Here is a 23,907-nt window from a genome sequence, read left to right as displayed (position 1 = left end):
CAAGCTTCACGGTGAAAAACCTATCATTTTGCAGGTGAGGAAACCTATCGCACACACCCCGGTCATCGTGGCAGTACCCGCACTCCGGGATCCCATCGTCATCAGACATCTCCTGTGTTCAAAATTCAAAGATTATAACTCGACGGCAAAACCCAAAAAATCCGGCATGACCTTTGCTAAAAAAGGACATATCGAGCGCCTGAAATTTGCCGGAAAGGAAATTAATCAACACCCCGGCAAAACATAGGCCACTTATCGAGGTCATTGCATTTCAATGGTTTAAAATATGAAAAAAAACATTTGAAAATATCTTATATATAATCCTAACACTAAATAAACTAGTTTTATTAACTACTTACTAAATAAACTAGTTTTATTAACTACTTACTAAATAAACTAGTTCTATTAAGCACTTACTATAAATAAACTAGTTCTATTAAGCACTTACTAAATAAACTAGTTATATTAAGCCCTTAATATAAATAAACTAGTTATATTAATCACTTACTAAATAAACTATTTCTATTAAACACTTGCTAAAAATTCTACTACCCTAGTTCTACCCTAAATTTTCTTACTTCTATTTTATTCAAAACACCTAAAATAGTTAAAAAATATATTCTATTAAAAAACCTACAGTCTACATTCTAAAATCTACATTTGAATTACCTACGATTTGTAAGAACAGAGACAAGGAAGGGAGGGAGGAGAGAGAAAGGGGAGGGATGGCCGGAGGAGGAGGGGGAGGGGCCGGCCGGAGGAGGAGGAGGGAGGGGCGGTGGGAGGAGGAGGAGGAGGGAGGGAAAGTGGAAGGAGGGCTGCCGGCGGAGGAGGAAGGAGGGGGTGGCCGCAGGCAGAGGGAGAAGGGAGCAGTGGAAGGAGGAGGGAGGAGGGCGCGATGGGAGGAGGAGGGAGGAGGGCGCGCTGGGAGGAGGAGGGACGGAAGGAGGGAGTACCTCAGTGGCGGATGGACGACGGCGGCGGCGGCGACAGACGACGACAGTTATCGGCACGGGCGAGAGTGACTAAGAGGGAGAGTGAGTGAGAGAGAGGGTCGGCCGCGTGGGGATAAGGTAGGGTTAGTAGTAGCGTGGGTACGAAAATGCGCTAAAGCTAAGGAGAATAGCAGTAGCGCTTGGCGGGGACACACGCTACTGCTAAGTGTAAGCATGGAAAAATATATTGTCTGTCAATGCAAAAATACATTGGCCATCAATGATCTTTTTGTGTACAATCTGAATTGTCAATATGAGTCCTCTCCGGTAGGAACCAGAGAAGACTCATATTGCGGCCACAAATTCTACACATAGAGTTCAGTGAAGACCAAGTGGTTGTGATAGTTTGAGAAGTAACATATTTAAGGTGGTAAACGCCCTATTTGCGGAGCAAGGTGGGACTAAACTTGTGGGATGAACTTAGCAGTAGCGAGTTTTATAGAAGTGCGTTGCTGCTAACATCTATAGCAGTAGCGCGGTGCGGTATAGGGCGCTACTGCTATAACTAGCTGGACGGTGAGGTCATGGCAATTAGAGCAGTAGCGCGGTTTAGAGGGGACGTGATACTGCTATTTTTCTTTCAGCAGCGCGTTTCTCTGGCATGCATTGCTGCTAAATAGCAGTAGCTTTGTATTTTGAAGAACGCTACTGGTAAGATTCTGTGTATAAGATTTTCCCTAGTAGTGCATCCCGCAACTAACTCATTAGTCACATTGCTTGCAAGGCTTCATATGATGTGCATTACTGAGAGGACCTAGAGATACCTCTCTGATACTCGGAGTGACAAATCCTAATCTCGGTCTATGCCAACCCAACAAACACCTTCGAAGATACCTGTAGAGCATCTTTATAATCACCGAGTTACACCGTGACGTTTGATAGCACACAAGGCATTCCTCCGGTGTCCGAGAGTTGCATAATCTCATAGTCCGAGGAATATGTATTTGACATGAAGAAAGCAGTAGCAATAAAACTATACGATCATTATGCTAAGCTAATGGATGGGTCTTGTCCATCACATCATTCTCCTAATGATGTGATCTTGTTCATCAAATGACAACACATGTCCATGGCTAGGAAATTTAACCATCTTTGATTAATGAGCTAGTCTATTAGAGGCATACTAGGGACACGGTATTTTGTCTATGTATTCACACATGTATCAAGTTTCCGGTTATACAATTCTAGCATGAATAATAAACATTTATCATGAATAAGGAAATATAAAATAACAACTTTATTATTGCCTCTATGGCATATTTCCTTCATTGTTATCTGATCCAATTATATTAGCATTGTTGAGATATTGCACCAGTGAAAGTATGAACCCTAGACTTTATTTTCAAGCATTGTAATACCATTTGTGCTCACTTTTGTTACTTGCTATCTTGCTATTTTTTTATTGTTCCGATTACAAAAATCAATATCTACCATCATTACTACACTTGTATCACCATCTCTTCACAGAACTAGTGCACCTATACAATTTACCATTGTATTTGATGTGTTGGAGACACAAGATACTCTTTGTTATTTGGTTGCAGGGTTGTTTTCTACTGTCCCCGAATTGATAAACCTTAGGTTATCCACTTGAGGGAAATTTGCTACTGTCCTACAAAACTCTGTGCTTGGAAGCCCAACATGAGTCTACAAGAACACGTTGTGTAGTAGACATAAGCCCCTCATGACTCCGTTTGGCCAAATTCTTAGTCTATAATTTCCCATATATTTAGAAACCTCTGAAGCGAGACCCAAAATTATTCTTTCGCCAACGTAAGCCTCTATTTCGAAGCTATCCCATCTGGAGCCCTGTTCCGGTACTCTATCCGAGGGGCAAGCCATTGGGGAGGCATTCTTCATCAACCTTGCTGCCTCCATGATGATGTGTCAGTTGTTCTTCAACAGCTATGGGTCCATAGCAGTAGCTAGATGGCTTGTTCTCTCTCTTTTGATCTTCAATACAATGATCTCCTTTGAGATCAATCCAATGTAATCTTTGCAGTGCGTTTGTTGGGATCCGATGAATTGTAGGTTTATGATCAAATTATTCATTATATTATTTGAGTCCTTTGAGATCTCTTTGATCGTGTAATTTTATAGCCTTGTATTTCTCTCCGATCTATCTGACTTCTTTGGCCAAGTAGATTGATTTACCTTCAGAGAGAGAGAGAGATGTTCTTGGTGGTAGGTTTAATCTTGCGGCGACCTTGCTCTATGATAGGAGGGGTGATAAGGCACGCATTGTATTGTTGCTACTAAGGGCAAACCGACGGAGTTTGGTCATATTAGTTGATCTTATTCTATTTACATTTTGTCATCTTGCTTAACTCATTACTCTGTTTGTCATAAAATTAATACTTTGAGATGCATGTTGTATGGCGGTCTTGGCACGGAGTAATAATAGTACACGTCAATAAGTTTAACGCCTACTTATTATGGACGTAATGTATATATATTGATTATGCCTTGGATGATCATCATAACTATGTGCTATTCTGTAAATCGCCCAACAGTAGTTTGTTTACTCACCGATGCTATTTATGAGAGAGATGTCTCTACTGAACCTTTGGCCCCCGGGTCCATTCTCAATTACTCCCTCCATTTTTATATACAAGACCACAAACTCAAATTACAGGTATCAATGTAAAATTTAATGCCTTCTTTGCAAGTTAGCTTTTCTTTTCGTTTACTTGGATCATTAATACCACACATGCATGCAAGAACTCTGAGTGGAGGAAATAGCTGATTGTCATTATGACTACATGCATGCAACTATTAAACAGGTTGCTAGTACGAGAAAATATCATTAATTTTGCCTCGATTACTGTTGGTGGCCTTGTATAGATGCAAAACCCATGGTGGCCTTGTATATAAAAATGGAGGGAATATTACCAAGCGATCCTATAATTATTCGTTGTTTTACTTTACTTTTGTTATTATACTTGTCATACCAGATTTGATACTTGCAACTGGCAAAAGCAAGGGGAGTGAAGACCCCCTTGCCTTTGTCGGGTGCAAGCATTTGCTTTGCTTTCCTGTGTGTATGTACATGTACTGCTAACGTTGTCTGGGTGCCACTTTCTTCTGGTTTAATAACCTTGGTTCTTAAATGAGGGAAATATTATGAGTGAGGCCTTTTGGCTCCCATGCTTATTTGCACCCACGTTGAATAAAAAATCCAAAACAAATATTAGAAAAATTCAAAAAAAATCTAAATTATTTTGTCATGGTAGATAATTTGGTACCTGATGTCCGCTCCAAATTTCAAATCATTTGGACATTTGAGTAGCTCTCGGCAAAAAAGACAAATCTGTGGTCTGTTAAAAAGTGTACTGTTCGTATACTGTTTTGACCCAATTTGTCTTTTTTTGCTGAGAGCTACTCATGTGTTCAAATGCTCTGAAATTTTCAGCGAACCTCACGCACCAAATTATCTACCTTGCACAAAAAAATTGGATATTTTTTATTTTTTCTGAATTTTTTATGAATTGTTTATTGACCGGGTGCAGATGAGCCCGGGCTCAGAATTGGATATTCAAAATATTATCTGCTACTATACTACATCACCCTTTCTTTTTGGAGAAATCCAACAACTATCACAAATAGCAGCGACGTCATCGTCGATGCTCTAGTCGAATCCCTCCGCCACTTCAACATCCGTGAACATGGCTTCTTTTCTCCGCTTCACGGACTATTGCCACCATCGCTCGCAGTGGATTTGCCGGGAGAAGGCGTTGGCCAGCCTAGACGGGTGAGGGTGGCTTGTCTATGGCGGTGATCCCTACTTCGGACTTGCTAGCGAGCCAACCTATATCTGGCTAGCTCACCAGACAAGCCAGGCAATTGCAATGTCGGAGAGCTTCTTCTTTTGCTTGCTAGAGAGGCCGTCCCGCAAGACTTTGGAGCTGGTAGCCATGGCGGGTGTGGTGCAAGGAGGAGATGGAGAGCGGAGGTGAGGTGCAGTTTTTGCCTGGTGCCTGGCCAGGTTTATACAAAGGGCGGATGCGAGAAGCCAAACAGAGAGGTGTTTAATGCCGACCGGCACAAGAACGGACGTGTGGCGCTCGGGCGTCGGAGTAGCTTTCTCGGGACACGCACTGGTTTAATGGAGGTAGGCGGTTAGACAGATGCAATTTCAGTGCGGAGAGAAGACGTGCGCAGCCGCGGCGCCCTCGGCCGGCGAGCCATTTCAATACCAACGCCAGCGAGATGCCACGTCCGTTCTGAGCCGACGTCAATGCGTAGCTACCTTTGGGCGGGAAAGGGCGCAGGCCAGGGAGGATTTTTTGGGCGGGACACGGCAGTCAAAAGCGGGTGTGGCAGTGACCCGGACACATGCAAAGCCCTATAATTTGTTTTTGGGTTGCCAAAAAAGAACACGTCCGAACAAGCTTTATTTTTTAGGGAATCACACTTCATTAATTAAAAAGCCTTCGGAATCTCCGTCACTATTACATGCAGAATACATTCAGAAGGCACATCTCGCCATTCCTGAGACACTTCGTCTCCATAAAACTTTGCATCTCTGCCAATCCTGCATCAAACACTTAATATCTTCCGCAATTGGCCCAGCTGCTGAGAAGTTCTTGCATGCACTATTTATCAGCCTAACAGCCTGAATGCAATCCATTTCAACATATATAGATCTGCGACGGATGGCAAACACGCACGGTTCAAACGCTTGCGGACGGTTCGAAGCTCCGTTGCAGTAAGCAATCGGTAGTGCTTCTGGTAAGTGGTTCATATGATCTTCACCGCAACGAACAGTGAAGTTGCTGTCGGCCTCCTGAGTGTACCAGTTAAGTCCACCCGATCCACGGAACTTTCTAATCCACTAGAGTCAGCACCCCGAGGGAATGGGTGCTTGGGACAGAGCTCGGTTCCCCATTCCGCGCGCCGCACTCACGATCACGAGAAGACAGAGCCACCACGCACCCAAAACCCACTCCGTAAACAAATCCCTCGCGCCGCCCAACCACAAGACCACGACACCCGATCCCCAAACCCGAACGCCGATCCTTGTTGCGTCCAAGGAACAGCCGCGCTGACGTCCCGCGCGACCGAATCCTCGCTTCCGTCGCCACCTGAACCCGAGCCCGACCTTTTCTCCGCCCCATAAAAAGACGCCGGGGCCAAACTCTCGACCCGGTCATTCCAACGCCCGCCCCGCCCAACGAAACAAAAGGAGGCACCCCCTGTACGCTACGCCTACGCGCGGCCGACTATGTGCACGCCAGCGGCGGGTGGCCGCGGGCGCGTGCGCTTGAACGTCGGCGGACGGGTGTTCCAGACCACGGCCGCCACGCTCGCCGCCGCGGGGCGGGACACCATGCTCGGCGCCATGCTGGACGCCTCCTGGAACGCCGCGGCCGCGGGCGACGAGGCCGACTACTTCATCGACCGCGACCCGGCCTGCTTCGCGGTGCTGCTCGACCTGCTCCGCACGGGCGGCCTCCACGTGCCGCCCCACATCCCCGACGCCGTGCTCTGCCGCGAGGCGCTCTATTACGGCCTCCTCGACCGCGTCCGCGCCGCGCGCTGGGACGACTTCGACGGCGACCGCCTCCGCCTGGCCGCGTCCGTGCCGGGCCGGGCCGTGGGGGACGGCACGGCCGTCCGCGCGGCGCCCGACGGAGGCTGCTGCGTCGCGCACGGCGGCGCCGTGCGCGTCTACAACTGGATGCTCGAGGAGCGTCGGCCGGTCTACCTCGACCACGCGCCGGTCAACGACGCGGCCTACCTCGACGCCTCCACGCTCCTCGTCGCCGCGCGCGAGCGCCCCGGCAGGCGGGACAGCGGCGTGGCCGCTTTCTCGGTGCTCACCGGCGAGATGCGCCACCGCTTCCGCGTCGCGCACGATCGTCAGGTCAGGTCCTTCACCCCCGGCGCACTGGCCTTCGACCAGGAGTGCAGCATCTTTGCGAGCTGCAAGGGCCGGCTCAAAGAGTATGGCATTGGTGTATGGGACGGCACCACCGGCGAGCAGACGGGTTTCTTCTACGAGCCGCCCGGCTGCGCCCTCGGGGACGCCGATAAGCTCCAGTGGCTGGACGGCACCAAAACGCTCATGGCGGCCACCATGTTTCCGCGGGCGGATTCTTCTTTCATCAGCCTGCTGGATTTCCGGGACAAGAACGTCGTCTGGTCGTGGTGCGACGTCGGCACGCCGGCGTCGCTCGAGGACAAGCACGCGGTCCACGCCATCGCAATGGAGGACGGGAGGTCGATCTGCGTCATCAACCAGTACGATGACCTCGGGTTCCTCGACATCCGGAGCAGCGCCGGCGGTGTGCGCTGGAGATCACGGAGCAAGCTGATGAGCAGGAAGAAGGTGCACGCCGAGGAGACGTGCTATCCCAAGCTCGCCACGCACGCCGGCCAGCTCTTCGCGTCGACGAACGACGCCATCTCGGTATTCACTGGCCCCGACCATGCACTGACCTCAACGCTGCGCGGGAGCGACGGCGGCGCCATCTGCGACTTCTCCATTGGGGGCGACCGTCTTTTCGCCTTGCATAACGAGGAGAATGTGTTCGATGTCTGGGAGACGCCGCCACCGCCGATCATCTGACACTTGTGCGAGGATTAGTCACAACTTTTCTTTTATCAAGAGAAGAGGGGAACATGTAGTGATAGAGGTTTTGACGGAGAAACATGCTGTAGCATTCTCATCATTTTGACATGACCAGAGAAGATTCAACTGTCACTAAGAACATAATTGGTTTGGTGCCAAAAATTGGCATGCCAATGCTTGCGTTGTGCCAAATATTGGCTATAACTTAATTGGTTACCGAGTTGTTTTGCCCATCTCATATAAAGTTGCCAATAATTGGCAAGTCTTGGTATTGTCAATATTTGGCGATGCCAAATATTGGCAGCAAACCAATCATACTCTAAACTTGTATTTATATATATGAGTGGAGTGTTGTCATTATCAACAGACACCTTTGTTGTAAATTCTTTGTGACTTCAATGACTACCAAGCAAATATTGACCCTCCATACAATACAAACTGAATGTAGGTCAGATGTACACTCGTGCATGTATTTTTTTTGGATTTATTTTAGGGTTTACGGCGATGTTTGTTCAGTGGGAGTAGATGTTCTCGTTGACTATGAGACGTCTGTAGTGACTACGTCGATCTCAAAATATTATGTCAACTCAGTATTTTAGAGGTGCTTATAGGGATAGTGTGTACGTGCGTGCGCTCATAAGGATGAGTGTATGTCAGCATCTGCAATTGTACCGTGTTAACATAAAAAAAGGCACTTTATATGTGTGCTAGAAAAAAGTATAACAAATAAAACTTTAGGTGAATTTCCTATGTTTGTGGGTTAATGTTTGTGAAGATGTGAGCGCAAGATATCTCTTCACTACTGATGAATAAGTGATTAGGAGATCCCAGGAGGTCATACTAAATCATGGACTCCGATAAATTTCAAACGCTTGAATTTTAAGCATGTCCTCCCGAACGTTTTTCTTTAGTTGTTAAAACACGACAACTTTGTCGCAGATTGTTTTTTGTCAAAAAATTGCCATGTTTGCCAACCTCACGTGAACTAAAGTTGTCATGAAAAACGTTCGGGTTGCTATGCTTAAAATCCAAATATTGAGGATTAATCATTTCCGTAAATCATACTAACTAGAAGGGTTGTCATCGTAGGTGTTGTGAGGGTCTCATAATTTTTGTTTGACGTATGGGGGAGATGAAGCATGTTTCCTTATAATGCCTTATGCTGATGGGTATTTTTGGGCGGTTTGGTTCTGTATTATCTACTCCCTCCGTCCAGAAATACTTGTCGAAAAAATGCATAAAAATGAATGTATCTAGAACTAAAATACATCTAGATACATTCATTCCTCCGACGAGTATTTCCGGACAGAGGGAGTACTAATCAACTGACGAGTGTGAGCACTCGCAAAAAAGAAATTTACGTATGTGAGAAAGTGGCATGGTGGCGTTTCTTTTGTTTTGCCAAGTGATGAAAGGTAGTGCGGGACTGATGTGTTTTTATAGGTTGGTTGCTACCGATTAATTTGAGAATTTTTTTACTCAGTTAAACTTATGAACCAAATTTAAAATTAAACACCTCAATCAATTGAACGAAGGAGCCCAAATTAGGGAACGTAGTGAATTTAAAGATGCCGTGAGCAGATGATATCGTCCGATTTGAAAAAGGAAGAAGTGAACGGCGGGATAAGACTGGATTTGCCTTTGCCCATCTCTGGAAGGAAAACAAATGTGGGGAGAGACATAAAGGTGGGGAGAAAAGCATAATAAACAGGAGATCTTGTTTGGATATCTCTACTGTCCCACTAGTCCATTTAATTTTGTTTGGCTGTCTCCACATGTTTAGTATCACCTGTTTGCTTTTTCTTCGATAATAAAGATGAACTAGCTAGACACATACACAACACAACTTTTTTTTAGGGTAATACACAACACAACTAATCATGTTTTTTTTGATGCAGTCTGACCGTTAGTTAGCAGAACCTAGGACTAGAGCTCTGCTGCCACTGACGAAGATCGGCAGCGTACGCTGTTAGAGATGCAAGCTTGCAGTTGGCCGGTGGAGCAGCAGCAGCCGGTGGTTGAGCATTTTGCTTCAGAGTCCCTTTTTCTTGCGTGCTTCAGAGTCGGTACACCCGAGCGGCGTGTACATCTAATGCAAATTCTCATGGCATGCTTTACCTTGAAACGTAAGGCATAGGCCAAGGTGGCATAAAATTAACCTCCTTGTGGTCGTACCTACTGACTGCAAAACTCGTGTCCAGCGTGAGTACGGGTGTATGGAAGTTGTTTGCACACATCAATCTTCGCCGGTTCGCCCCCTCGTCGTACATAGACTAGCTCCCTATGTTTGTTGGGTAAATGAATGGTCGGGGCAAGAGCTGCACATGAAGGAAAAAGTCGGGACACCTCGTGATCCAAGGGAAACCTTGCAAGTAAGCAGTAACGTGTTCAGCACTCTCCGGTGAGTGTGCGGAAGTGGTTTGGAATTCAGGAGGAGCATCTGTGAAGGAGATTTGTTTTTTTAGGAAAGATATGTAGCTTATCATTACAAATTGTTGACCAAGTCATTACAGTATTTTTGCACGAAAACAACTAGTAAATCAAAGGGGAGAGGGTTTTGCCAAAAACACATCCCTTCAGGTCAGCTGGTTTTTGAGAGCTTTGCTAATCCATGTGCAACATGGTTGCTATCTCTACCTATCTTCGTTACCTGTATGGAGCTTCTCCCTTAGAGCATCTACGGCCGGGCTTCCCAGATCTTCCCTATACACCATGGCGGACGGTCCGGTCGGTGGCTGGTAAAAAAAAACCCAGACACGGACGGAGCCTACCGGTCCTATATACCCGGACTAACTAACACCCCTCATATTTAGCCCAAATCTAGGGCCATTATGGTGACGCCCGGGCACATCTGCCACGTCAGACCAGACATGCCGATCCTACCACAAATTGCACCACCCCCTCGACCTTGTTTCTCTCCTCTCTTCTCCCTCGTCTACGCCGACCCGCCCTAGCTCCACCGCCACCCTTGCTCCGCCGCTGTACCGAGCTCGTAGCGCCAACACCGCCAAAACACTACTCCCCTCCATTCTCGCCCGCATGGACACAGTCGTCGGCCCATACCCCGCCTCGGTATGCTCTGACTACTCTCAGACGGCACCTCGCCCTCCATGTGTCGACACACTGTCCGACTAGTTTTTTGTGATTGCTTTGTAGGGAAAATGATGGATTCAGATGGTTTGTCGGACGAGGAGTATGGAACAACAAAGCTTGATGAATTAATTCAAAAGGAGTTCTTTGATTCGTCGGATTCAGACAAATAAACCACGATAATGATGTCATGAGCATCCAACAGGAAATGGACTAGGAGGTCGAGCACATTCTCAACTCCAAGGCTTGATCAAAGGGAGAAGAGTTCTGAACTTGGATAGGGTCTTTGGAGCATGAGTACTCTATTGGGACTACTTTGCTCCTGTCCCAGCTAGCTTTCCCTGATTAATGGTTTTGTCGATGCTTCCGTATCCACAAAGCCATTAATCTTGCATGTATGTTCGCACAAAAACACATCACCATGTACCCTCGAAACTGGGGGTGATGCACCACAACTCATGTCGAAGGAGACTCGGCCGAAAGCTCGGTACATAAGCAATCCGGCGGGCGCTTTTGTAGACCCGAAACCCCGCACACCTGGGAGGGACTCCGTCTAGAGACGCAACGGCTATGGGATACTCTAGGTGTTGGGAAACATAGTAGAAAATGAAAAAATTGCCCTACGGATCAAGGTACTGGATCACTATGAAGAGGCATTAGAGGTTTAGATCGGATCATTACAAACTTTGAGTTGCATCAGAAGAAGAGTTGGTGTAGATCAAACTTGAAGTCCCTTGAATCGTCCACGACGATCCCTCGAACATAACACCGGAAGCACAACCTCTCTGTGGATTGGACGCATACGGATGGCACAATCTAGTAGAGCTTCATCATCCAGAGCTTAGCGTCACCGAAGAACTAGAGGAGGAAGAATAGAACCTCACAGGGCTTCTATATTATGTGGACTAGAGAAAACTAGAACTAGATCTAGTCTAGGTCCAACTAGACAAGAACTTGAACAGGAAAGAACTAGAGAGAGGGGGGGAGGCAGAGAAACTTGTGTCTCAATAGCTCCCCCCTCATGTACATATAGGTGCAGGGGAGGGGCTGGCTGAGTTGGGAGGGGGAAACCCTCCCTTAACACACCAAGGAGGAGAAGGAGTCCTCCTCTAACTCCTTGTGCCACCCCTTAGCTTATGCAACAAGCTAAGGGGGCGCCACCCCATAATGGGCCCAATAGGCCTATTATTTTTCCCCTATAAGCCTTTAGTATTTCTATTGGGAGGTCCTATGCGCCGCATTCTGCGTCAAATTGCTGGACGTTCGTATAGGGTTGCTCGTTCGCGGGCTTAGTGGCCCCATCTCGCTTGAGAGCATATGACTCTAACCACTTGAGCTAGTGCCTTTCTTGATTACAAAATAGCGTAACACCTTAAGAAACTCAAACGCCGATCCGAATGGTTTCAAAAATTCGAATGCAAAACTTTTTTTCGAAAACAAAACGTGAATGTTTTATCAAACGGGAACATTTTTCAAATTTGTTAAATTTTTTGAGAAAGCTCAAACATTTTTAAACACGCAAATGAATTTTGGAGAAGCGAACCTTTTTTAAAAATAGAACATTTTTAAGCTACCCAAAAAACTGAACAGGAACAATTTTTTGAAAACAGGATTTTTTTTTCAAATTCCAAACAAAATTAAACACAAACAACTTTTGCACGGGAACAAATTTTGAATTTACCAAACATTTTTTGAATGAAGGTTTCGGAATTTGTGAACAATTTTTAAAAGCACGAACATCTTTTGAATCTTGAGAACAAATTTTGAAACGGAGAACAAATTTCGAAGCACGAACAATTTTTTAAAGCACGAACGTTTTTTCAATTTTAAGAACAAATTTTGAAAAGGAGAAAAATTTAAAAAAATCTCGAACAAATTTGGATGCGTGAATTATTTTGAATGCATGAGCAAAAAATTGAAATCCAGTACATTTTCCGAATTTTGAAAGTTTTGAACTTTTTTTTGTAATGAGAACATTTTTTTGAAATCGGAACATTTTTTGAAAACATGAACGTTTTGTAATTTGTGTACAATTTTTTAAAGCACAAACATTTTTTGAAGCTTGAGAACAAATTCGAAGCACGAACAAAATTCTAAAGCATGAAGATTTTTTGAATCTTGAAAACAAATTTTGAAAAATCGCTAACAAATTTGGAAGCGTGATTTTTTTGAATATGTGAAAAAAAATTGTATTCCAGCACATATTTTGAATTTCGAGAGTTTTGAACTTTTTTGTGTAATGAGAACAATTTTTGAATTTTGAGAACATTTTTTTAGAAAGCTGAACATTCTTTTTGGAAACATGAAAAAAACTTGAATATTTTGAAAAAAGTTTGAAAAAAAAGAGAAGTAAAGAAAAATAAATAAAAAATCAAAGAAAGAAAATTTGTTGAAAAGAGAAATTTACTTGAAAAAGAAAATTGAAAGAAAACAAAAAGTAACAAAAAGAAAAGAAAAAAGAACCAGAAAAAGAAGGAAGAAAAAACAGAAGAGTAAAAAAAGAAAAAGAAAAGGAAAAAGAAAAAAACCAGTTCAGGAACCTTCTGGATGGTTCCCAAAACCAGTAAAACAAACCAACAAAGGCATTTTGAAACAAGTAGCTGTCGCGTTATCACCTCAAGCATTTGTATAATTTAAATTATGCGCGTTGTGCTAATCATTCATATGACACCACGAGTCACATTTTTATTGGCTAGGAGGTGTCGTGCGGGCAACTGCTTGAGTAGACGGGAGGCGTGCGAGCAGTCCTCTGCTATGCAAGCTCTCCGGAAAGCGTGCGTGCAATACGCCGCACAGGCTGAGTGGGAAGCGAGCCTTTTGACCTCCATAACCGCCCGCCTCGCTCCCAACCTCTCCAGTAATGGCTCCTAAGCCACTGTTTAATAAGGCGGCCTTAGTCTTCACCTCCCATTCCCCTCTCATCTGAATCCTATCTGGCAGACCTCCACCTACGCCATGGCGCACAAGGATCATCTGCCACTAGTCTTCCAATTTGGTGAAGTCGAGCCCGAGCCAGAGGAGATAGAAATAAGGAGGAATAGGGCCTCATGGACATGGCCCTGAACGAGCTGGCTGCGACGGATGCTAACGCCAGGCCCCTCGCAACTCCCATCCCCGACGCGTCGGTGATCATCCCCATGGCATTGACGGGCTGGCCGCCGAGCATTATCGCAGCGCTGGAAGCCGTGGGCGTCAGCGAGGTCCCTGCGGACCCGCGCGATCTCGTGTACGTGACGCAAGCTCCCACTTCTTGTGCTCGAGCGCATCCCTGCACCCACCGCGGCGCCGGTCCCTATGCGCTTGCCTGCACCTGTGCCCGTGCGCACTCCTACACCCGCCGCGCCTCCCTCAGCATCATGAGACGCCGCCTTCGACCGCTACCTTGCAGCGCCATGAGTCGCCCCCCCTACCCATCGATTCGCGACAAACAACTCTTGGATTTGCAAGTCCAAAACATTTTGGGCTAGCTTGAAGACTTGAACAATAGTGTTCCGGAGGGCGACAACGCCCGCGCCACAAGCCGCCGCCGCAATTAGATTTTTTGTTTAATATTGTATCTCAATCATATGAATGTAAAGTCATAGTGTGACTGAATTAAGTGGTTTTGATCAACTGAGCATTTTTTCTCTGAATATACATACTTAAAAAAAGCATCAATGTTTTTCACTGAATAAAACACTCATCTCAAATGTTTCAATTGAACACCCGTATGCAAAGCGAGAGTTAGGTTCCTTCACCACTAAGCCACCTAGGGAAAGTTTGGTGGCAGGATTTGTGCATCTCTTCATCGCAAATGATTTTGCATGATGACACATGTGCAACCACATACATATAATTTGGCAAGATTTGTTGGGGAACGTAGTAATTTCAAAAAATTTCCTACGTACACGCAAGATCATGGTGATGGCATAGCAACGAGAGGGGAGAGTGTTGTCCACGTACCCTCGTAGACCGTAAGCGGAAGCGTTAGCACAAGCGGTTGATGTAGTCGTACGTCTTCACGATCCGACCGACCCAAGTACTGAACGTACGGCACCTTCGAGTTCAGCACACATTCAGCTCGATGACGATCCCCGGGCTCCGATCCAGCAAAGCTTCGGGGATGAGTTCCGTCAGCACGACGGCGTGGTGACGATGATTATGCTCTACCGGCGCAGGGCTTCGCCTAAACTCCGCGACGATATGACCGAGGTGGAATATGGTGGAGGGGGGCACCGCACACGGCTAAGGAACGATCCGTAGATCAACTTGTGTGTCTCATGGGGTGCCCCCTTGCCCCCGTATATAAAGGAGCAAGGGGAAGAGGCGGCCGGCCAGGGAGAGGCGCGCCAAGGGGAGTCCTACTCCCACCGGGAGTAGGACTCCCTCCTTCCTTGTTGGAGTAGGAGAAGGGGGAAAGAGGGGGAGAGGAGGAAGGAAAGAGGGGCTGCACCCCTTGTCCAATTCGGACCAGAGGGGGGCTGCGCGCCTCCTTCCTTTCGGCCTCTCTCCTCAATTCCCGTATGGCCCAATAAGGCCCATATACTCCCCGGCGAATTCCTGTAACTCTTCGGTACTCCGAAAAATACCCGAATCACTCGGAACCTTTCCGAACTCCGAACATAGTCGTCCAATATATCGATCTTTACGTCTCGACCATTTCGAGACTCCTCGTCATGTCCCCGATCTCATCCGGGACTCCGAACTCCTTCGGTACATCAAAACTCATAAACTCATAATATAACTGTCATCGAAACCTTAAGCGTGCGGACCCTACGGGTTCGAGAACTATGTAGACATGACCTAGAACTATTCTTGGTCAATAACCAATAGCGGAACCTGGATGCCCATATTGGCTCCTACATATTCTACAAAGATCTTTATCGGTCAAACCGCATAACAACATACTTTGTTCCCTTTGTCATCGGTATGTTACTTGCCCGAGATTCGATCGTCGGTATCCAATACCTAGTTCAATCTCGTTACCGGCAAGTCTCTTTACTCGTTACGTAATGCATCATTCCGTAACTAACTCATTAGCTACATTGCTTGCAAGGCTTATAGTGATGTGCATTACCGAGAGGGCCCAGAGATACCTCTCCGACAATCGGAGTGACAAAACCTAATCTCGAAATACGCCAACCCAACATGTACCTTCGGAGACACCTGTAGTACTCCTTTATAATCACCCAGTTACGTTGTGACGTTTGGTAGCACCCAAAGTGTTCCTCCGGTAAACGGGAGTTGCATAATCTCATAGTTACAGGAACATGTATAAGTCATGAAGAAAGCAATAGCAACATACTAAACGATCAAGTGCTAGGCTAACGGAATGGGTCATGTCAATCACATCATTCTCCTAATGATGTGATCCCGTTAATCAAATGACAACTCTTTGTCCATGGCTAGGAAACTTAACCATCTTTGATTCACGAGCTAGTCAAGTAGAGGCATACTAGTGACACTATGTTTGTCTATGTATTCACACATGTATTATGTTTCCGGTTAATACAATTCTAGCATGAATAATAAACATTTATCATGAATAAGGAAATAAATAATAACTTTATTATTGCCTCTAGGGCATATTTCCTTCAGTCTCCCACTTGCACTAGAGTCAATAATCTAGTTCACATCGCTATGTGATTTAACACCAATATTCACATCTGCATGTGATTAATACCCATAGTTCACATCATCATGTGATCAACACCCAAAGGGTTTACTAGAGTCAATAATCTAGTTCACATCGCTATGTGATTAACACCCAAAGAGTACTAAGGTATGATCATGTTTTGCTCGTGAGAGAAGCTTAGTCAACGGGTCTGTCATATTCAGAAGCCGTATGTATTTCGAAATATTCTATGTCCATAATGCTCTGCACGGAGCTACTCTAGCTAATTGCTCCCACTTTCAATATGTATCCAGATTGAGACTTAGAGTCATCTGGATTGGTGTAAAAGCTTGCATCATTGTAACTTTTACGACGGGCTCTTTTATCACCTCCATAATCGAGAAACATCTCCTTAGTCCTCACTAAGGATATTCTTGACCCATGTCCAGTGATCTACTTATTAGATCAAAATTGTATTCCTTTGCCAAACACAGAGCAAGGTATACAATAGGTCTGGTTCACAGCATAGCATACTTTATAGAACCTATGACTGAGGCATAGGGAATGACTTTTCATTCTCTTTCTATTTTCTGCAATGGTCGGGTCTTGAGTCTTACTCAACTTCACACCTTGTAACACAGGCAAGAACTCCTTCTTTGACTGTTCCATTTTGAACTATTTCAAAAATTTATCAAGGTATGTACTCATTGAAAAATCTTATCAAGCGTCTTGATCTATCTATATAGATCTTGATGCTCAATGTGTAAGCAGCTTCACCGAGGTCTTGCTTTGAAAAACTCTTATTCAAGTATCCTTTCATGCTATCCAGAATTTCCATATCATTTCCAATTAACAATATGTCATCCACATATAATATTAGAAATGCTACAGAGCTCCCACTCACTTTCTTGTAAATACATGCTTCTTCAAAAGTCTGTATAAAACCATATGCTTTGATCAACTCATCAAAGCGTATATTCCAACTCCGAGATGCTTGCACCAGTCCATTGATGGATTGCTGGAGCTTGCACACTTTGTTAGCATCTTTAGGATTGACAAAAACTTTCTGGTTGCATCATATACAACTCTTCTTTAATAAATCCATTAAGGAATGCAGTTTTGACATCCATTTGCCAGATTTCATAAAATGTGGCAATTGCTAACATGATTCAGACAGACTTAAGCTTCGATACGAGTGAGAAAATCTCATCGTATTCAACACCTTGAACTTGTTGAAAACATTTCGCAACAAGTCGAGCTTAGTAGATAGTAACACTACTATCAATGTCCGTCTTCCTCTTGAAGATCCATTTATTTAACATGGCTTGCTGATCATCGAGCAAGTCAATCAAAGTCCATACTTTGTTCTCATACATGGATCATATCTCAGATTTTATGGCCTCAAGCCATTTCGTGGAATCTGGGCTCATCATCGCTTCCTCATAGTTCGTAGGTTCATCATGGTCTAGTAACATGACTTCCAGAACAGGATTACCGTACCACTCTGGTGCGGATCTTACTCTGGAAGACCTACGAGGTTCTATAGTAACTTAATCTGAAGTTTCATGATCATCATCATTAACTTCCTCACTAATTGGTGTAATAGTCACAGGAACAGATTTCTGTGATGAACTAATTTCCAATAAGGGAGCAGGTACAGTTACCTCATCAAGTTCTACTTTCCTCCCACTCACTTCTTTCAAGAGAAACTCCTTCTCTAGAAAGGATCCATTCTTAGCAACGAATGTTTTGCCTTCGGATCTATGATAGAAGGTGTACCCAACAGTTTCCTTTGGGTATTCTATGAAGACGCACTTCTCCGATTTGGGTTCGAGCTTATCAGGTTGAAAACCTTTTTCATATAAGCATCGCAACTCCAAACTTTAAGAAATGACAGCTTAGGTTTACTGCTAAACCATAGTTCATACGGTGTCGTCTCAACGGAGTTAGATGGTGCCCTTTTTTAAACGTGAATGCAGCTGTCTCTAATGCACAACCCCAAAACGATAGTGGTAAAACTGATAAGAGACATCATAGATCGCACCATATCCAATAAAGTGCGGTTACGACGTTCGGACACACCATTAAGCTGTGGTGTTCCAGGTGGCATCAGTTTGTGAAACTATTACACATTGTTTTAATTGAAGACCAAACTCGTAACTCAAATATTTGTCTCCACGATCAGATCGTAGAAACTTTATTTTCTTGTTACGATGATTTTTCCACTTCACTCTGAAATTCTTTGAACTTTTCAATTATTTCAGACTTATGTTTCATCAAGTAGATATACTCATATCTGCTCAAATCATCTTGTGAAGGTCAGAAAATAACGATACTTGCCACGAGCATCAACACTCATTGGATCGCATACATCGGTATGTATTATTTCCAATAAGTCAGTAGCTTGTTCCATTGTTCCGGAGAACAGAGTTTTAGTCATCTTGCCTAAAAGGCACGGTTCGCAAGCATGAAATGATTCATAACCAAGTGATTCCGAAAATCCATCTTTATGGAGTTTCTTCATGCGCTTTACACCGATATGACCCAAACGGCAGTGCCACAAATAAGTTGCACTATCATTATTAACTTTGCATCTTTTGGCATCAATATTATGAATATGTGTATCACTACGATCGAGATCGAACAAACTATTTTCATTGGGTGTCTGACCATCAAAGGTTTTATTCATTTAAACAGAACAACAATTATTCTCTGATTTTAAATGAATAACCGTATTGCAATAAACATGATCAAATCATATTCATGCTCAACGCAAACATCAAATAACATTTATTTAGGTTCAACACTAATCTCGAAAGTATAGGAAGTGTGCGATGATGATCATATCAATCTTGGAACCACTTCCAACACACATCATCACTTCACCCTCAACTAGTTTCTGTTTATTCTGTAACTCCTATTTCGAGTTACTAATCTTAGCAACCGAACAAGTATCAAATACTCAGGGGTTACTATAAACACTAGTAAGGTACACATCAATAACATGTATATCAAATATACCCTTGTTCATTTTGCCATCCTTCTTATCCACCAAATATTCAAGGCATTTCCGCTTCTAGTGACCATTTCCTTTGCAGTATAATCACTCAGTTTTAGGCTTTGGTCCAGCTTTGGGCTTCTTCGCGGGAGTGACAACTTGCTTGCCATTCTTCTTGAAGTTCCCTTTCTTTCCCTTTGCCCTTTTCTTGAAACTAGTGGTCTTGTCAATCATCAACACTTGATGCTCTTTCTTGATTTCTACCTTCGTCGATTTCAACATCTCGAAGAGCTCGGGAATTGTTTTCGTCATCCCTGGCATACTATAGTTCATCACAAAGTTCTATTAACTTGGTGATGGTGACTAGAGAACTCTGTCAATCACTATCTTATCTGGAAGATTAACTCCCACTTGATTCAAGCGATTGTAGTACCCAGACAATCTGAGCACATGCTCACTAGTTGAGCGATTCTCCTCCATCTTTTAGCCATAGAACTTGTTGGAGACTTCATATCTCTCAACTCGGGTATTTGCTTGAAATATTAACTTCAACTCCTGGAACATCTCATATGGTCCATGACGTTCAAAACGTCTTTGAAGTCCCGATTCTAAGCCGTTAAGCATGGTGCACTAAACTATCAAATAGTCATCATATTGAGCTAGCCAAACGTTCATAACATCTGCATCTGCTCCTGCAATAGGTCTGTCACCTAGCGGTGCATTAAGGACATAATTCTTCTGTGCAGCAATGAGGATAAAGCTTAGATCACGGATCCAATCCGCATCATTGCTACTAACATCTTTCAACACAATTTTCTCTAGGAACATATCAAAATAAACATATGAAAGCAACAACGCAAGCTATTGATCTACAACATAATTTGCAAAATACTACCAGGACTAAGTTCATGATAAATTTAAGTTCAATTAATCATATTACTTAAGAACTCCCACTTAGATAGACATCCCTCTTATCCTCTAAGTGATTACGTGATCCATATCAACTACACCATGTCCGATCATCACGTGAGATGGAGTAGTTTCAATGGTGAACATCAATATGTTGATCATATCTACTATATGATTCACGCTCGACCTTTCGGTCTCCGTGTTCCGAGGCCATATCTGTATATGCTAGGCTCGTCAAGTTTAACCTGAGTATTCCGCGTGTGCAACTGTTTTGCACCCGTTGTATTTGAACGTAGAGCCTATCACACCCGATCATCACGTGGTGTCTCAGCACGAAGAACTTTCGCAACGGTGCATACTCAGGGAGAACACTTCTTGATAATTAGTGAGAGATCATCTTATAATGTTACAGTAAAAAAAACAGAATAAGATGTATAACAGATAAACATCATATGCAATCAAAATATGTGACATGATATGGCCATGATCATCTTGCGCCTTTAATCTCCATCTCCAAAGTAATGTCATGATCTCTATCGTTACCGGCATGACACCATGATCTTCATCATCTTGATCTATATCAATGTGTCGTCACATGGTCGTCTCGCCAACTATTGCTCTTGCAACTATTGCTATCGCATAGCGATAAAGTAAAGCAATTATTTAGCACTTGCATCTTATGCAACAAAGAGACAACCATAGGGCTTCTGTCAGTTGCCGATAACTTCGGTTACAAAACATGATCATCTCATACAATAAAATATAGCATCACGTCTTGACCATATCACATCACAACATGCCCTGCAAAAACAAGTTAGACGTCCTCTACTTTGTTGTTGCAAATTTTACGTGGCTGCTACGGGCTTAGCAAGAACCGTTCTTACCTACGCATGAAAACCACAACGATAGTTCGTCAAGTTAGTGCTGTTTTAACCTTCACAAGGACCGGGCGTAGCCACACTCGATTCAGCTAAAGTGAGAGAGACAGACACCCGCCAGCCACCTTTAAGCACGAGTGCTCGCAACGGTGAAACCAGTCTCGCGTAAGCGTACGCGTAATGTCGGTCCGAGCCGCTTCATCTCACAATACCGCCGAATCAAAGTATGACATGCTGGTAAGCAGTATGACTTGTATCGCCCACAACTCACTTGTGTTCTACTCGTGCATATAACATCAACACATAAAACCTCGGCTCGGATACCACTGTTGGGGAACGTAGTAATTTCAAAAAATTTCCTACGTACACGCAAGATCATGGTGATGGCATAGCAACGAGAGGGGACAGTGTTGTCCATGTACCCTCGTAGACCGTAAGCGGAAGCGTTAGCACAACGCGGTTGGTGTAGTCGTACGTCTTCACGATCCGACCGATCCAAGTACCGAACGTACGGCACCTCCGAGTTCAGCACACGTTCAGCTCGATGACGATCCCCGGGCTCCGATCCAGCAAAGTTTCGGGGATGAGTTCCATCAGCACGACGGCGTGGTGACGATGATGATGCTCTACCGGCGCAGGGCTTCACCTAAACTCCGCGACGATATGACCGAGGTGGAATATGGTGGAGGGGGGCACCGCACACGGCTAAGGAACAATCCGTAGATCAACTTGTGTGTCTCATGGGGTGCCCCCTGCCCCCGTATATAAAGGAGCAAGGAGAGGAGGCGGCCGGCCAGGGAGAGGCGCGCCAAGGGGAGTCCTACTCCCACCGGGAGTAGGACTCCCTCTTTCCTTGTTGGAGTAGGAGAAGGGGGAAAGAGGGGGAGAGGAGGAAGGAAAGAGGGGCTGCACCCCTTGTCCAATTCGGACCAGAGGGGGGCTGCGCGCCTCCTTCCTTTCGGCCTCTCTCCTCAATTCCCGTATGGCCCAATAAGGCCCATATACTCCCCAGCGAATTCCCGTAACTCTCCGGTACTCCGAAAAAAACCCGAATCACTCGGAACCTTTCCGAACTCCGAATATAGTCGTCCAATATATCGATCTTTATGTCTCGACCATTTCGAGACTCCTCGTCATGTCCCCGATCTCATCCGAGACTCCGAACTCCTTCGGTACATAAAAACTCATAAACTCATAATATAACTATCATCGAAACCTTAAGCGTGCGGACCCTACGGGTTCGAGAACTATGTAGACATGACCTAGAACTATTCTTGGTCAACAACCAATAGCGGAACCTGGATGCCCATATTGGCTCCTACATATTCTACGAAGATCTTTATCGGTCAAACCGCATAACAACATACTTTGTTCCCTTTGTCATCGGTATGTTACTTGCCCGAGATTCGATCGTCAGTATCCAATACCTAGTTCAATCTCGTTACCGGCAAGTCTCTTTACTCGTTACGTAATGCATCATTCCGTAACTAACTCATTAGCTACATTGCTTGCAAGGCTTATAGTGATGTGCATTACCGAGAGGGCCCAGAGATACCTCTCCGACAATCGGAGTGACAAAACCTAATCTCGAAATACGCCAACCCAACATGTACCTTCGGAGACACCTGTAGTACTCCTTTATAATCACCCAGTTACGTTGTGACGTTTGGTAGCACCCAAAGTGTTCCTCTGGTAAATGGGAGTTGCATAATCTCATAGTTACAGGAACATGTATAAGTCATGAAGAAAGCAATAGCAACATACTAAACGATCAAGTGCTAGGCTAACGGAATGGGTCATGTCAATCATATCATTCTCCTAATGATGTGATCCCGTTAATCAAATGACAACTCTTTTGTCCATGGCTATGAAACTTAACCATCTTTGATTCACGAGCTAGTCAAGTAGAGGCATACTAGTGACACTATGTTTGTCTATGTATTCACACATGTATTATGTTTTCGGTTAATACAATTCTAGCATGAATAATAAACATTTATCATGGAATAAGGAAATAAATAATAACTTTATTATTGCCTCTAGGGCATATTTCCTTCAAGATTTGCATCTGTTATATTGGGTATATTGCCATTTGTCAAATTGAAATAATTACATTTGTAAATATAGTTACATTGCCATTTGTCGACCTTGTAAACACTGCCATTTGTGATCCTAAAAAATACTGTCATTTTTCATATTTTGCAGCTAAAAATCGCTAGTACTGTCTAATTTTTGACGCCATGCAGCTTGCAAACCAGGAGCCGGGTGCACCTGTGCAACCAGATGTGGGGAGCCCATTGCATGGGCACGCCATGCAGCACGCAAGCTGATACGTTCATTTTGCATCATGCTTTTATATCAATATTTATTGCATTATGGGCTGTTATTACACATTATATCTCAATACTTATGGCTATTCTCTCTTATTTTACAAGGTTTACCATGAAGAGGGGGAATGCCAGTAGCTAGAATTCTGGCTGGAAAAGGAGCAAACATTGGAAACCTATTCTGCACTGCTCCAAAAATCCTGAAACTCCACGAAACTTATTTTTGCAACTAATAAGAATTATTGAGCGGAAGAAACACCTCAGGGGGCCCACACCCTGGCTAGGAGGGTGGGGGGCGCGCCCACCCCTACTGGGCGCGCCCCTGTCTCCTGGGCCCCCTGGTGGCCCTCCGGTGTCCATCTTCTGCTATATGAGTGCTTTTACCCTGGGAAAGAATCATGGGCAAGCTTATGGGACGAAACTCCACCACCACGAGGCGGAACCTTGGCGGAACCAATCTAGAGCTCCGGCAGAGCTGTTCTGCCGGGGACACTTCCCTTCGGGAGGGGGAAATCATCACCATCGTCATCACCAACGATCCTC

General features: G+C 44.6%; 1 protein-coding gene across 1 annotated transcript; it reads left to right on the top strand.

Moving 5' to 3' along the window:
* Positions 1-6,162: 6,162 nt before the first annotated feature.
* LOC123134227 (BTB/POZ domain-containing protein At2g24240-like) lies at positions 6,163-7,791 on the top strand. The gene has a single exon (XM_044553510.1). The coding sequence runs from the start codon at positions 6,220-6,222 to the stop codon at positions 7,564-7,566; it is 1,347 nt and encodes a 448-aa protein (XP_044409445.1). The 5' UTR covers positions 6,163-6,219; the 3' UTR covers positions 7,567-7,791.
* The last annotated feature ends 16,116 nt before the right edge of the window (positions 7,792-23,907 follow it).

The sequence above is a fragment of the Triticum aestivum genome, chromosome 6B, assembly GCF_018294505.1.
Source record: "Triticum aestivum cultivar Chinese Spring chromosome 6B, IWGSC CS RefSeq v2.1, whole genome shotgun sequence".
Lineage (NCBI taxonomy): Eukaryota > Viridiplantae > Streptophyta > Magnoliopsida > Poales > Poaceae > Triticum > Triticum aestivum.
The sequence above is the reverse complement of the archived record's forward strand: the minus strand, read 5'-3'. Positions and strand labels throughout refer to the sequence as shown.